General features: G+C 48.7%; 6 protein-coding genes across 6 annotated transcripts; 4 read left to right on the top strand and 2 right to left on the bottom strand.

The window, feature by feature from the left end:
* Positions 1 to 538: 538 nt before the first annotated feature.
* On the top strand, positions 539 to 2325 carry FIESC28_08512 (uncharacterized protein; the record flags this gene model as incomplete). The annotated part of the gene is made up of 3 exons (XM_031162650.1): positions 539 to 565; positions 1068 to 1964; positions 2014 to 2325. 3 exons carry the CDS (start codon positions 539 to 541, stop codon positions 2323 to 2325), a joined length of 1236 nt encoding a protein of 411 aa, XP_031013342.1.
* Positions 2326 to 2722: 397 nt separating this feature from the next.
* Positions 2723 to 7139, bottom strand: FIESC28_08513 (uncharacterized protein; the record flags this gene model as incomplete). The annotated part of the gene is made up of 4 exons (XM_031162651.1): positions 2723 to 3201; positions 3248 to 4493; positions 4538 to 5019; positions 5066 to 7139. 4 exons carry the CDS (start codon positions 7137 to 7139, stop codon positions 2723 to 2725), a joined length of 4281 nt encoding a protein of 1426 aa, XP_031013343.1.
* Positions 7140 to 7637: 498 nt separating this feature from the next.
* FIESC28_08514 (uncharacterized protein) lies at positions 7638 to 9422 on the top strand (the record flags this gene model as incomplete). The annotated part of the gene is made up of 1 exon (XM_031162652.1): positions 7638 to 9422. One exon carries the CDS (start codon positions 7638 to 7640, stop codon positions 9420 to 9422), a length of 1785 nt encoding a protein of 594 aa, XP_031013344.1.
* Positions 9423 to 9582: 160 nt separating this feature from the next.
* Positions 9583 to 10649, bottom strand: FIESC28_08515 (uncharacterized protein; the record flags this gene model as incomplete). The annotated part of the gene is made up of 2 exons (XM_031162653.1): positions 9583 to 10510; positions 10561 to 10649. 2 exons carry the CDS (start codon positions 10647 to 10649, stop codon positions 9583 to 9585), a joined length of 1017 nt encoding a protein of 338 aa, XP_031013345.1.
* A 1426-nt stretch (positions 10650 to 12075) lies between these two features.
* Positions 12076 to 12435, top strand: FIESC28_08516 (uncharacterized protein; the record flags this gene model as incomplete). The annotated part of the gene is made up of 2 exons (XM_031162654.1): positions 12076 to 12268; positions 12329 to 12435. The coding sequence occupies 2 exons, from the start codon at positions 12076 to 12078 to the stop codon at positions 12433 to 12435; spliced, it is 300 nt and encodes a 99-aa protein (XP_031013346.1).
* Positions 12436 to 14483: 2048 nt separating this feature from the next.
* On the top strand, positions 14484 to 15362 carry FIESC28_08517 (uncharacterized protein; the record flags this gene model as incomplete). Its single annotated transcript, XM_031162655.1, has 1 exon — positions 14484 to 15362. The coding sequence occupies one exon, from the start codon at positions 14484 to 14486 to the stop codon at positions 15360 to 15362; it is 879 nt and encodes a 292-aa protein (XP_031013347.1).
* Positions 15363 to 15632: the final 270 nt, after the last annotated feature.

Raw genomic sequence — 15632 nt, forward strand, 5'->3', positions numbered from 1 at the left:
CTGAATGGGCGCATGATGGGGATGGAGGGGGGGGACGAGACCGCTCTAAGATCTACATCCCAGAAGACCACATGCCATGTCCCATTTGTCTCCGTATTGTACCTGCGCCTTACGTACCTCGAATGGAGAGCTTCTTTTTTTCTGAGACTTTTTGGGAAGGATTGCATGGGAAGGTGGGTAGCTGTGCTGTGCCTGTGCCTTCCGGTTGTTGAATAAAGAGGCTGCATGGTCCTCCTTCCATCCCACCGTTTTGTTTTCCCGTTACTTTTCTCTCTTCACTATTATCTACTGTCTTACACTGAATAAGAGACAACTTGCTATCACTGTCGCATTAACAAACGAACGATACTCACAATACTCAAGAGACCGACGACAGACATTGCATCGATTGGGCCAAGTCACCGATACAAGAACACACTCATCACTGTCTACCATCGCATTGCAGACCAAGATCTCACTCAATTACTTGCGACTCGATAAAACCTACGACCAGCAGCCGAAACACACCACAATCAATTCTCTCTCCCCAGTCGCCACCATGAAGGAATCAAGCGACAAGTCCTGGGTAAGTCTTGGACCCTTACCTGAGCTAAAATAATACCCTTGCCTCTAAGGCTCTACCCAACCGTCAATGCACATCATGGCCCAGTCTTTTCCTCTTCCGTTCCTTGCTTGGGTTCAGGGTCCGCTCCGCCGCTTTCTGTCTGCTTCTGCTTCTGCTTCTTCCCTACAACGTCATCCCAAGAATTTATTGTGATGGAAAAAAACGTCAGGGATGGATCCAGCAGGAACAAGAAAGGACCCTTCATCCGCTACGTACCTTACTTGCGTCAATGTCGATCCCCAAGATTGACGGCCCCTTGGCTTTTTTCCTTGGGACGCAAGCCAAGTAGCCAACCATGCAGTACCTGGTACCACAGCCCATAGTCCACGCAAGCCCGATGACGTTCATCAGAAAACCACACCACAGCCTTATCTGACGTTCATTATTGAACTTTGCGCATTGACATCGTCTCATTTATTTAACCTTCGTCTCTTCTCAATAATTGTCTAACATAAATTAATAGGCCAAGGCTTACCTACTTGATCCTTTGAACGAACCTGAACCCAACCAAGACACCGGTATCGGCAACCTTTCAGCTCAATTTCGCAGCTATTCTCTAGAGAGCTCTGAATCAAACTCAAGTAAAGATCACTCTGAGAAGAAGAACAAGCAAAGAGCTAGCCACAAACATCGCGGCAGCTATCCCACACCACCTACTTCTGCCAGCCCAACTCGCGACAGCTTTCACTCTTCGAACCCTTTCTCAGACGCTGCAACTTCGCGACGTCAATCGGGTGCTCCATCCATCTCACTTTCTCCTCCAAACTCTCCTCCTCGTAAGGAAGAGGTTCCCGAGAACCCATTTCAAATTTCTTCGGTGAACCGATCAGCCAGTGCTCGAGTTCCTGCTCAACGCAACCGACCTCAAGTCCAGCACAACCGCAGCTTTAGCGCCAGCAACTGCGGAGTTTCTCGTCAACGATCATTGATTCAAAGATACCCCGGCGACATGTCTCACCGTCCTCTTGACATCCTTAGAAAGGAGGCTCGCGCAGCTGACCGCGCCCCTCACCTGCGACGCAAGCAAATGCCCATGACTGACACCATTGATGCGCTCGACACCATTGGTGGAACTTATCATCACGGTGGTCCCTATGACGCCACTCTCGCAAGCCGCAATCAGAACAAGAAGTACTCGCCCGTTGCTGCTGTTGAGGAGTCTAACCGAGAAGCTCTCCGCGCCACACCCAGAGCAAACATCCAGGATTCCCTCAACAAGAAGATGCCTCTTCAGGGCACTGCCGCTATTCCCAGCGGCGAGCGGGACTTTACTGGCGACACCATCAACTATGAGGAAGGTGCTGATCTCATGAGAGAACGCGACGCCCAGGGTGGTGCTTACAAGCGTTGGGATGGTATTGTAAGTGTTTTAAATATGACGTCAAGTGGACTCTGACTAACTTTTACAGCAATACCACCCTGACGACCTCAAGGGCAAGGGAGAACCTTCTTACACATACGAGAAGGATCTCAAGGAGAAGAAGCGCGTTCAGCGAGGTGAACCCAATGAATACGAGCTCTCTTCCAACATTGGCAGCAGCAGCAAGCGCCCGGGTATTAGCCACAACCGAAGCTTCAGCGACCACCCCCGAACAACCCCCGAATACTCCAACGGCTCCGACATTCGTCGCAACAACTCTACAGGTCGTCACAAGTTGAGCGACGGTCTGCGAAAGCGATTCGGCAGCATTCGTCGCAAGAAGGCCACCGAGGTTCAGTAAATGAACTGACGACAGTATTGTTCATGTTTTTAACGGATTGGCGTTGTGGTTTTTATGTATATGGCGAGCGTTTTCTACGCGTGATGACGTATGTGTATACCTTGTGAACGATGAAAGGATTGGGCGCTATGGATATATATATGTACTCGGATGAAGCCTTTTTGTATTTTTGGTAAAAGGATTAGGGAAAAGAATGTTAGCTTTGGTTATGAGCTGATAGACATACATAAGAGTCTAGAATACAGCTGTTTTATCATGGTATATCCAAACAGTACGAGTGAGCGATGGCAGTGAAATCAGTGACTGAGATTGAGAACGACAATTGTGGTTTAAATGCTATTTGTATTGAAGCGTGTTTATAACCGCCGTATTATGCTAAACTATATGCACCTGTTACCTAAAAGTACGACATACCACTCCATCCCAAAACACCCTCCAACTCCTCCCTCAACTCCCCAACACCATCATAACCGCCCTTACCAGCAATCTCCGCCCGTTTCGCAGCACCCAGCTCAGCCCACCTAGCCAAAACCGCTCCATCAACAATCGCCCTTCCACCCGCTGCTTCAACACCGACAGGTCTTATACCATCCGGCAAACGATGCGCCTTGGCGTTCAGACCGCCGTGCGGTGTGAGCGCGGGTAGAAGCTGGTTTGTTACGGAGAGGAGACGGCGGTATGTTGTCTCTGGTAGGGGAATCAGACTTGCGATGTGGCCGGATGTTGAAGCGAGGAGGAGGGTGTGGGGAGGTTCTTGGGGGGGTGGATGGGAAGGGGGTGTTGTTCGGGGGAGGAGAAGGGTTGTTGAGGGTGGGTTGGGGGAGACGGAGAAGGAAGTTCTGTGAAGAAGGAGATGGCCTTGAAGAGATTTGGGATCTGTGGTTGTTAGTACATATCATGATGATAGAAGAGGAAAACTTACGCTCGGGGTTGAACTCAAGGATATGTAAATCTCCATCAGCATCCGCCGCAACAATAGCAAGATCATCACCATCAGGTAGAAAATCCGCTACAAGCACAGGTAATCGACCATGGCTTTTACCCAGGACCTTGAAAGTATACGGCTCCTCTGTATATCCCGCGAACCAAACACCCTTGAACGCATCGGCCATGAGACACAAACCCGTCCGCGAAAGTTCACGCGCGCTGGAGACATGGCAGCTCATATCGAGGAACGCGACGGGAAGAAGGGATCCGTCTTCCTTGAGACCTCGCACCATGCACTTTTGACCTTGGGCGACGAGCATAAGACCTTGAGTGCCGATTTCGGAAATAGCTGTTACGCCACCACGGGGAATATCTTCACGTGCGATGGCTTTGAGACGGCGGTTTGTCTCTGGCTTGCCGGGCTCAGGAATAACTGTGACGATATCGAAGACGTGCACGCGACCTCTAATGGGTAGGTCTTCACCCTTTGACACAGCTGTTCCGACAGCGACGAGGAAGCGACGTTCTTTGGTATCTTCTGAGACTTCGAGGTGCAGAGTTTTCATGCACTCGATTGATTCGCACGATTCAAGCTCGACTTCGTGAATGACGGTCCAGCTGATAGGACTAATAAGTTTCAACACGCCTCGGGGCATGGTTGGTGCGAAGGAGAGTGTTTCCTTGGCCCACTCCTTGTGATAGTCGTCGTCTCTGGGAAGTTCGAAGGGTTCGCTAATCATGCAGCCTGCGATGTAAGCACCAGTAGGTTGATGATACGCAATACCGCGAACGTCGGCGCCTAGAGGGACTTTCTTGACTGAGATACCAAGTTCGGTAAAGTTTGTATCAGGAGGAAGTTGAGTAACGCGCGCAATGCCCTTGTCGTCTGCATAGATGAAACCACGATCACAACCCTCTGTATGAAAACTGCTCATACCGCGAACACCGAGTCCTTGAAGGCCTATGACACGAGGGATACTCTTGCTAGACTTTAGGACGAAGCTGGGTGATGAGCCTGGGAGGAAGACGGTGCTGTAGCCGTTGATGTTTGTGCATCTGCGCAGTGGCATGAAACGGGATTGCTCGACATCATCGTCTTGTTCTGTTTCGACGGGTGTTGTAGCTAATGTTACGTTTGATGTCTTTTTAAAGCTGAGGGTGGCGGAGAGGTTTGTTTCGCTGCCTTGTCTTACGTGACGGAGAGGTTCGTAGATTGTGAGGTCGTCGGTTTGGTTTCGGAGCTGATGATGTTAGATAGACTCAATGGATGTGCGAGGGAACTTACGATGAGGTATGGAGATTGAGAGATAGTGTCACCAAGGTCAGCTACAAGAATCTCGCGCAGAGTCTCCTTTGCTAGACCTCTTCGCAGCGTGTAATCCGCTGACAAGTGAGGAGGTACGTAAGAAAGACCCTCAGCGACGTAGACGGGCTTTGAAAGATCAGGAAGAGCGTATACATGTAGTGCACCTGTTGAGCTGAGCAGGAACATCATGATCTTCTCAGTCTCGCTCTTATCGCTAGTAGGCTGGAAAGCGCCCTTTGCGTCCGCGTACAGACATCCAGCATGCCACTTGGTGTTCTTGAGTGTGTCGTCCATCTTTTCCACTTCTTCGAGCTCGTTATTGCTGTCGATCTGGGCAAGTAGGAGACTGCTGTCATCTCTAATGAGCAGCAAGTATGGGTCGGCGATGCTTGCGCTTGTGACTCTGGGTTCTGCGCCAGTTTCTTCATCCAACATGGGCAAAATCTGCGTAAGACCAAGATCTGCAATCGTCAGTACACATAGTTTTAAGCGTAGGGTCAAACTTACCTCCATCGTAGGATCGAACCTCTGACTTGAGAACCTGAATGATCCTCATCTGCTTCCCCATCGTCCCAGCCTCAACCGTAAAACCAGCAGCAGGGTCAAACTCAGTATCCTTCAGCGTCTCAAATCCAGCACCAGTAAGAGCATACACATCTGAAGTCTCGTAACCGTCAAGATCGACCTTGGCCACAATCATAAACTTATCGTGCTGTTGATACGTCTCGTACTCATCTCCAACAGTGGCATTTCCACCAAGTGCTTTAGGCAATGGTTTCTTGACAGACATAGTCCAGAATCCTCGTGCTTCAGGGAACTCGAATCTTCCAATGACCTTGGGTTGGATGTTTCGGTTGAGAATGGCCATTGATCCAGCTTTTCCTCGTCCGACGATGCAGGCGAGGTGAAGGTCTGAGACAACACCATCTGAGAGAGTGTTCTCTTCACTATCAGGAAGGAAAGATGCTTTTCCAGCGGTGAGATCCTTGATTGGCGCGATGCTGAGCAGGGTGTCGTGTATGCGGAAGCTCAGTTCGCCTGATTTGCCTCCGCTAAGTGCCGGAGCCGGTTTCGCAGCCGCAGACTCGGTACCATATAGATCGTCGTCTTCATCATCGTCGTCCTCAAGATCCAGTTCGTCCACATCAAGCGCAATGTCTGCATCAATCAGACGAGGTTTCCTTCTCTTTTCTTGGCCCATCTTCCTTGTCCAACCCAAAACCACAGAGTCGCCAGTTTCGCTACCGACAAAGAAAGAGTTCTTGCCGAGCTTGGTTGCTGTTGATGCTCGAGCCTTGACGATGTTGCCCCCGTTTTCGTCTGTGACCATCTTGACGCTGAGTCCAGAAACTGTTCGACCATCGATCTGGAAAGATACAATAGCAAGCTGGCCATCGTTCAGCACCAATAGCAATTCTCCGTTTTCGATTTGCAGTTGCTCAATAACACAGTGCTCCAATCGCAAGTTCAAATCCGCTTGGTCCGTCAAGCTAAAAGATGTAATCTGTCGTGCCATTGAGTTCACAGCCACACCATTGGCTTTACCCGACTGATCAACATGAATCAACTCATTCTCTCCAATAAGCAAAGCACCACCAACAGGCGCCGGCAAAGCAAGAATCTGGAACAAATCTCGAGGAAGATCCGTAACCGAAAGAATAGTCGTCGAAGCTCGCTGTTGAAGATCTAGCGTGAAAACCTTGTATGTAAGATGATCCTTCTGACCAAGCGAATGCGCAGGTTCTTGGCTGGACGACAAAATTCCAAAGGTCGGTTCTCTATACTCATGCAGAAAGGCGAAGTGCACGGGATGAAGCAGACTGGGATCAAGCAGCGGAAGACGGAGGACAAAAGATGGTGTATATGGTGGTTCTAATGTGTCGCTATCTTCATTGGCCACTGTAGCAGTCTCCTTGACAGGTCGTGGCCCGTCGAGATCCTCATCCCAATCATCCATCTCCAGGTCTTCTTCCGCTTGTCGGAATGGTAGAATCGCGAGGTTGCGCGAGCCGAATTGGAAGGCGGCGCATCGACTGCCAGGATCAGCCTGGAGGTAATTGACATACTCGTCAAAGGAAACCTCCCATGGCGCACCTTGTAGCTCTTCTTTCTCGTAGTAGTGGATAGAGATGGTCTCCAAGGTACTCTTCTCGGGATCCCACACGGCCATACACAGCTTAGCAGCCTTGTATGCTAGGAGTAGAGCTTCACCTCCGCATTTCGAGTGCTTGGTCTTGATCTTTGCCAAACCCGTGATTGTACCAGAAAATGGAAGCTCCGCGACAAGGACTAGCTTTGTATTGTTTGTTCGATCGGTCTTGACAATCATAGTCTCGCCACCGAGAAAAGAAGATTCGAGACCATCATCATCGTTCGCGCGGTGATCGAATTCAGGTTCAGGCTTGGTAGGTTGGGCAGGTTGATTCTCGGGGTCGAATTCGGCGGCGATGGTCTTTGTTGTAAAGATTTGGAGTAGGGAGCCCTTTGCGACAACGAGATTGTTTGCCGTAGCTGAAGTGAGGGAGACGGTCAACGAGTGTGTGACGGCTGAGGGAGCCGCAAGCTCGGTGTAGGCCTGCATTTCAGCGAGACCATTCTACAGCGACGGAATAAAGTCGAATTGTTGTTGCTGCGGTCAATGCTGTATTGAATGTTTAGACCAAAAGAGTAGCTTAAGCTTCCAGGACGGATTATCGGTGAGCCGTTCCTCCGGGAGACCCCTGTAATTCTAGGCTGTAACAGCAGGGAGGGATTCTGAAGCATCTCCACTTAAGTAACGCTAGCGTAGAGATTGCGTCACGAAACATCGACAGCTTAAGGTCGAGCTTCTAAGCTAAACAATCGAGACCATCGAATCTTGTTTTCCACGAATCTTGCCTTTCTCTGATTGAGTAAAGTTCATCACGTTGCTACACCGATCGTTTCTGTCCGTCTTTAGCGACGTCACCCTGGCACTTGGGATCTCCTTTAAATCCCCGCGACCTGCCTAGAAAACCTTCCGGTCGCGACCTGGCTAGCTTCATTACGACTCCATCGTTGATCATCATCCACTGCGACCTGATTCAACGTCTTCTTCATCATGGCCCACGCAGGCCTCGTCCAGACCAGTTTGATCTGGGTCGCTTATGCTATCGCCGTAGCTTTCTGCCTTATTGCAGCGATCATCACCACATTCACATGGCAAACTCCCCGTGAACGATCCGCCGTTGTCAGCATCGTCGCCATCGTCAGCTTGACTTCACTACTCGCAACAGTTCTACTCCTACCCGTCGATATCGCCCTTGTCTCTGCCACCAGCTCTGCAGCGCTTGGTGCCAAGAAGGACTGGGCTACTCCCGAACGTATCGACGGCATCCTCTACACCCTCAAGGTCGTCTACTACAGCTTGTACAGTTTCGATGCTATCCTCTGTCTGATCGTTATTCCCTTTGCCTACTTCTGGCATGAGGAGTACGATGAGATCGAGGTAGAGGAGGAGGGCCGAACTATTTCCAGCCGTCTCCTCGCCGCAGCCAAGTACACACTCTTTTTCGTTGCTTTCGTCGTGGTTCTCTTCCTGCTAGGATTCTTTGTCCCAGCAGCAGGCGACAGCTCTCAGTCTCATTGGGATCTCGACTACTTCAAGAAGCTCGTCGCCCAGAACCATGGCGAAAAGGCTCTGACATTTGCTTTGGGTCTTCTACTTACCCTTGGCACTCTGCTCTACGTCGTCTACACCGGTGCTGGTCTCGCTCTTCTCCCCATCTCTTTCATCAAGGCCGCACCTTCAATCTCGGCTCCTCAACTTCACCAGACAACTGAATCTCAATTGGAACAGAACCGTGAACGCCAGCGACAAATCGACATGCGCAATGTTGGCCGACAGGAGGGTATGTCTCGAAAGGATCAGCGCGAATTGGATGCTTTGGTCAGGGAGGAACAGACTCTTGTCCGACGTGAGAGACTCGCAGCTGAAGCTCAGGGTGAAGGTCGTAGCAAGATCTACCAGGCTTGGCTCAAGGTCTGCGCTGTCTTCCGTCCTGTCAAGCTTATCGGCGGAATTCTTCTTATGCTCCTGTCTGTTGTCATCTGGGTTTCCATGCTCATTACCGGCATTGACAAGGCTAAGAACTCGGTCTGCAAGCAAAAGTGCGGTTACATCTTGGGTCAGATTCACGTTTTCCAACCCATGAACTTCATCTTTGTCAAGTCCGCCAAGGCTTTCCCCATCGACTACATTCTAATGGCTCTCCTTGTGCTCCTCTTCTTTAGCAGCTCAATCTCAGGTATCGCCACCGTGGGCATTCGATTCCTCTGGGTTCGCATCTTCCAGATCCGCAAGGGTAGGACAGCCCCTCAGGCTCTTCTGATTGCCACTGTCATGCTGGGTTTGATCATTCTGGCCACCAACTACGGACTCGCTATGCTGGTTGCACCCCAATACTCCACCTATGGTACTCAGACTTTCTGCACCAATGAACCTGCCCACCCCGGAGAGCAGCCTGACTGCAGTGGTCACAAAGACATGATTCATGCTTGCTCTGAGGCACTCAAGTACAAGCATGCCAAGGATGTTTGCACACCATCGGTGATGTCAACGGTCCTCAACCGCATCACCATCACATGGCCTTTCTTCGGTCTCATCGACTTTTGGGCTCAGTTCGCTTTCCTTGGTGTCTTCCTTGTTGTCTTCGTCACTGCCCTCTTCCGAACACCTAAGCTTAACCTTTCTCAAATCGACGAGGAGGCTGAGGCTGATGAGGAAGAGAGCCTTCTCGCTTCTACTGGTAGACGCTTTGGTGCGACTTGGCAGGACGTCCGAGGCAAGGTCAGCTCAGGAAATGACTCTGCAAACAACGGCAACGGATCACAATCCGCTGCTTAATTCTCACGTATAAATAGTATAAGTATTTCAGATTGAATGAGGTATTCTGTTTTTAGCACAGCAACATTGATGATTGGAGGCGTCAATTGGTATACTTGGGTATCTGTCTTTACAAGCACATGATTTGGGAAACAATAGCTATAGGACTGGAATTAAATGTTTACGCTCCCAACGCAACCTTTTTCTTCTTCTCCTTCTCCTTCTTGTTCTTCGTGAATTGTACCGCCTTGTGACTCCTTTCATCAAAACCAGCTTGTGGTCCACGATGCATCTCGTACCAGCACCGCGTACAATAAACGTCATCGTCGCAGCCGGGACATCGTAGCGTAGCATCTTCGAGACAAACAGTGCACCAATTTTCCACGTCGTCGTCGGTGTAATTCGTCTTTGTAGTTAATCTGTTGACTGGTTTACCGGAGGGTTTGGATGTTGGGACGGAGGGGAGAGATAGATCCGGTGAAGGAGCGCGTAGAGCGGCGAGACGGGCGGTTATATCATCTATATCCGCACTTCCTGCACGCGCAGAAGAAGGGATGTCGGTAGGATCTGATGGAACTTCTGGAAGTGTGACATCTCCTTCTTTTGTATTCGTTTCTTCCCCGTCATCGGATTCTTCGGTTTTTGCGAGGGCGGCTTCGACTTCTGCTTCATCGCGAAAGCGCGCGATGACTTCATCTACATCCTTGCCCATCTTCTCTCCATCTGAATCATCAGAGTCATCTTTCGTTTCTTCTTCATCCTTTGGGATTGCGTCTGCGAGTTGTTCTAGGAGGGCTTTTACTTCTGCGTCGTCTGGTTCTGTGCTGAAAGTATCTTCTGGTGCTATGTCGCCTAGGAGCTCTTCTAGGGTTTGATCGTCTGTTTGGAAAATGGATTCATCATCCTCTTCAATGCTGGGCTTTGGTGTGTCTTTTTGTGGTGTCTTTTCTGGTTGGGGTGCTTGAGGCTTTGGTGATTCTTGAGCTGTTTTGGGTGCTGGTGCTGGGGATGCTGGCTCATTGCTGCGTTCCCGTAGGGACTTGAGACGAGCGGCTAGTGTATCATCCCGAGTTGGTGACTTCTTTCTTTCAATTAAATCGACTTTGATTCTGCGTCTGTGTTAATATGGGAATAACATGAAGTTGAGAGTGAGGCGTACTCTGTTGACACGGGTTTCTCGGAGCTTGCGCTTTTGCCTCTCAAAGCATTCAGCCGCTCCATAAGTGACTTATCGACGTCGTTCGGCATTTTGAGTGAGAGTTTTATATTTCCTGAAGTATGGCGATGGATTTGAGACAGGCGAGCTGATGTTAAGGTAGATGATACGAGATGAGATGTCGCGATGGAGTGAAGTGAAGTGAGGCTCTGACGTGTGGCGGGGGCGGGGCTACAGCGTCTTGGCTTTACGGGGAGAATAACTCCTGAGGGGCAATGCCAAGCTGGAGAGACGAATAGTGAATCTATTTCAAGACATTACTTATTTGGTTATTCATGATGCGAAAACGAATATGATTTTTGTTTTTGATGTTGACATTGTTGAAGGCTTGCTTCAACCTCTGAGGTCTCACTGTAGCAGTGTGTTCTGTAGGCCTGGATGTTACAGCGTTGTGTTCCCAGGGCTACAACAAACGATTGAGCTTCTTCAGGCACGACAATCCAAGTTAATAGCTGCAACGACCAAGAGCTTAAAGGGCGATGAGACAGGGGTGTGTGAGAAGGCAAAACTTTGATCAAGAAAGTTGTTATCATTTTATAGGATGACACCAATGGAACTGCATTGAGCAGCAGTGGAAGTTTGACCCGGATCTTCTTCTACAGCACGATGCTTTACTAGGCATCGCTGATAACTCAGACATGAACATTTGCATTGGCACCTTACTGAACGTTTGAGACCCCTTTTATATTGAATTAAGTGGATGTTAATCTCAGGAGCTGTGATCTAATGCAGTCAACATATAGCTTGGACTCATCGATGCCTTCATTCTGACTATCAAGTTGCGAAAAGATCACCCACCATATTAGCCACTGAGATGCTCTCTAATCCATCTTAGTGTATGAATAATTTTCTCGATTACTTATCGTATGGTAATTTGCTAGAATACGATGTGATTACCATGGAATTAACTTGTGCCTGAGCTAACCCACGCCAGCGGCAAACTATTGAAGACGCTTATCTAGATAGCCTCAGACGTTTGTTGAACTGCCTCATTGACTACAGCGTCCAATGGAGGGCTAGAACTACCACGATCCTCGAAGCTTAAGGAGATTAGAAAACAGGAGAAAGGATGAATGTAAAAGAAGTCATGTATTTCTGATCTATGCATCTTCATTGTTGTTCTCCATAGGTTGTTTAAGATGTCTTGCCAGTTTGTTCGTTGATCTTGGCTGCGGTGCTTGGGACCGCTAATGCGGGACCGTGTAAGCCTTCTGGTACAACTACTGCTGTCTCGGAGTCTACTGTTGAGACGTCCACCAGTGTTGCTACTAATGAGACGTCAAGAAGTGTTGTTTCTTCAGTCGACACGTAAGGGTTCAATCTTTCTTCAAGGATGAGTATGATCAATAACATGTTTACAGCCAGAGCGCCTTGTTTACTTATACAACTGATGAAACCACCACCACTACTACCATCGACATCCAAACCACAACCTCAGGGGCACCTATCGAATCATCCATGTCCAGCAGCGAAACCGAGACACCTACCACAACAACTGCTGGAGACATCACCACAACCACCGAGGCTGCCACCACTAGCTCAGCAGCTTCGATCTGTACTCCTCCCGAGGGAACAGTCTGCGGGAGACAAGGCTACCGTACCACGAACAGCGGCCAGTTGGGACAAGGCAGTGCCGGAACACTGGATGAGTGTATGCAGAATTGTCTGCATACATCTGGATGTGTGATTGCTGCGCTTAAACAGAACGCAGCCTGCGAGATGTGGTCTGAGATCCCAGGATTTGATGATTCGGAGACAAGTTTTAAGTGGTATCAGCCTGCATGCTTGTGCCTAGATGATGCTGCGCCTACGAATTAAGAAGGGGGAAGGGTGTTATTTAGATCGAAGAAGATTGTTTGTAATGAGGATGATATGTTCGATTCTTGGTATAATGTATTTTGTCTTTGCACGAATCGATCTCGTAGTGAGCCACCTGTAATGCGTATCCTGCCCAGTGTACCCCAACTTAGGTAGTTTGCGAAAGTCATATAAAATTCCCAGTTCGATAACTCATCTTCATCATCCGGAACGGTAGCGCTCCAACTTTCGCCATCAATTCAAGCGCTCGCGTTCCAGATCAAGACATCGATATCGGTATCCTCACGAACATGCACACCCACAAAGATGCCACCTAGAGACTGCGGCAAGGGTCGCAGCAACGCAGACGCCATGGGCCGTAGTCAGTTTAGTGTATGAATATACTTCCTAGACGAATCTTGTGAAGTTGGGCTGCGTGGATTGAATGGGAATCTCGATGGGTGAAGTCAGAGTATCTATTTAACTTCCGACAATACATATCCATAGAGTATAGTTGGAAATACATATTCAACACAGGAAGACATTCAAGACCGTCGAGTTGGAAGCTTATGCTGATTAACGTCCGAGGTCAAATATTATATCGCGAGGTAGATAAAGTCAACATCAAGCTGAGTAATATAAATGGCCTTCTTCCAAGCTGTTATCAGTCGAACATTCTTTCTAGATTTCTAAGTCTCCTGCTCTGCATTTATTGCTCTCTAGAATGTCTCGTCAGTTCGTTCGTGCGGTTATCTTGGCTGCAGCTGCGGTGCTCGGTGCCACCAAAACGGCGAAAGCGGGACCGTTGAAGCCGTCGTGGTCTGCCACTGTTGGTGTTGAGACGTCAAACGATGTTGTTTCTACAAGTGGGACGTATATTTTGGACTCCAGGTTCATTCGAGAATGGTTATTAACGAGTAGCGACAGTACCTTGCTTATATCTACTGAGACATACGTTCCCACAAGCACCAAGATACTCACAACTGCCATCACAGCATCCACCGCCCCCATCAAAACAAAGAGTGTCGCTCCTGAAGGCGTCATATGCGGTGCAAAGGGATATCTGTTAGACTCTGACAGCGACTACGTTGAATCGGGTCGAAATGGGTCAGTTCCTGAGTGTCTTGAAGACTGTCTCGAAAAAGATGGCTGTCGTTTCGTCGTCTTCGAAAGGGGTCAGTCGTGCGCCTTTTACTCGGAGGTTGCACCTCTTACGTATCAGAATACAACGTTTAAGTGATATGAGCTTAATTGCTTGTGATGATACGTCAACCGCAATTGAAATGACGACTGTTGAAGACATCACAACCACTACAAGCACTGAGGATATCACCACAACTTCAGCATGTATCGACAGCAAAATTAATTGTGTTTTGCATTTGGATTGCATGAGTTTTGCGAGCGTTGGTTAGCGATTGTTACGCAAACGGTCAGGAAACGGATCTTGAAGGGAGTGAGCTTGCTTGCTTCTGCGATACCTACGCCTTAAGAGGGGGTTGATATGGGAAGATATTATCACGACACTTTGAGAACAGTTAATGCAATGAGGATACTAAGTTCATGTCTTGTCCATAATGCATTTCATCTCGACATTAATGATCTTGAACTGAGTGTCTTGGCTTAGTGCATCAATTCATTGAAGTAGTCAGCAATCACGAAACATAGCGACAGCTTGCTCGGCTTGCTTACTCACAATGTCCGAAAGACAATTGAGTTCAACCCATCCGCCACTTCTACTCAATTGATTGGCAGCTTGTACAAACGCCGATGATTACGTGGGTGGTAACACTAACATGCCATTGGATTTCGGCGTTTAGAGACCCGCTTTTGTCGTGATGCTTCATCGGTTTCGGGGTTAGAAGATCATCATTTCGGTCGGAGATACTATCGTTGGCAGCGTCATTGATCTGTGATACATGGAATATAATTTATTTAAAGGCCTGAATGTACGGTTGGAGAAGTTGTATCAACATTCTCATCATCAATTGTGTTAACAAGACTTCACCTGGAAGCACTGACAAACAACCATCAAACACACACACAGCAACACAACCCAAATTTCCAATATCATGTCTTCACCAGTCTGGTTCATCACAGCTGCATCATCAGGCTTCGGTCATGACATCGCGCTCCATGCCCTCAAACTAGGTCACACTGTCATCGCAACAGCGCGCAGCACATCTCGTGTCCAGGACCTTGCCGACGCAGGAGCCCACACCCTCGCCTTCGACGTAACATCTCCCATTTCAGACCTTGAAGCCATCGCAAAAGACGTCTACGCCAAGCATGATCGTGTTGACTATCTCATCAACGCTGCTGGATTCATCCTCGATGGTGCCGCCGAAGAGATCTCACAGCAGGAGCTGTACGATAGCTTCAACACCAATGTCTTTGGCATCTTTAACACTATCAAGGCTTTCCTACCTGGTATGAGAGAGCAGAGTGTTGGAGAGAATGGCCGTCGTGGAACAATCGTTACATTTGGCAGTATCGGCTCTTGGAGAGGAGGTGCTACATACTCTGTCTACTCCATGGTGAAAGCCTGCATGTCCTCCCTCGCCGAGTCACTGCGCTATGAACTTGAACCGTTCAACATCCTAGCTTCAGTTGTTGAGCCAGGCTACTTCCGCACGAGTTTCCTCAATCCTGGTGTGAAGGTCACTAGCAAGAATCGCATGGACGTGTACAATGACGAGAATACACCCACGGGCAAGACGCGCATAGCGTTGGAGAAGACGGATAACAATCAGCCTGGCGACGTCAAGAAGGGAACAAAGGTTATTGTGGATATTCTGACAGGGACGGGTGTTGGAAAGGGGAGGGATGTGCCCGTGAGGATTATTCTGGGCAGTGATGCGGATGTATTTATTCGGAACAAGCTCAGTGAGACACTAGAGATCTTGGACGATTGGAAGAGTGTCACTGTCAGTACTGATATCACAGAGTAGGGCGCTTGCTTGCTGTAGTCTTAGCAAGCAGAACAATAGAATTGGTATATAACATTAACTGGATGCAAACCTTCAGAAAAAGAACAAATACAGTCGCTTTTGAGAAACAAGCATTGATGCTTAAAGAGTGTTTAGAGTATATGTGTCACTTCACTGCCAATCTCCTAGCTTCATAAAGCTGATAGTAGCTGGCACTGGCAAGAGGTGGCAGTGTAATTTATTATTCTACCCAGCGGCCGCGTAGGCCTGAGGTTTTCGAGTTTCATTCAC

This window comes from Fusarium coffeatum, assembly GCF_003316985.1.
Source record: "Fusarium coffeatum strain FIESC_28 chromosome Unknown BRIP53273_contig_199, whole genome shotgun sequence".
Classification (NCBI taxonomy): domain Eukaryota; kingdom Fungi; phylum Ascomycota; class Sordariomycetes; order Hypocreales; family Nectriaceae; genus Fusarium; species Fusarium coffeatum.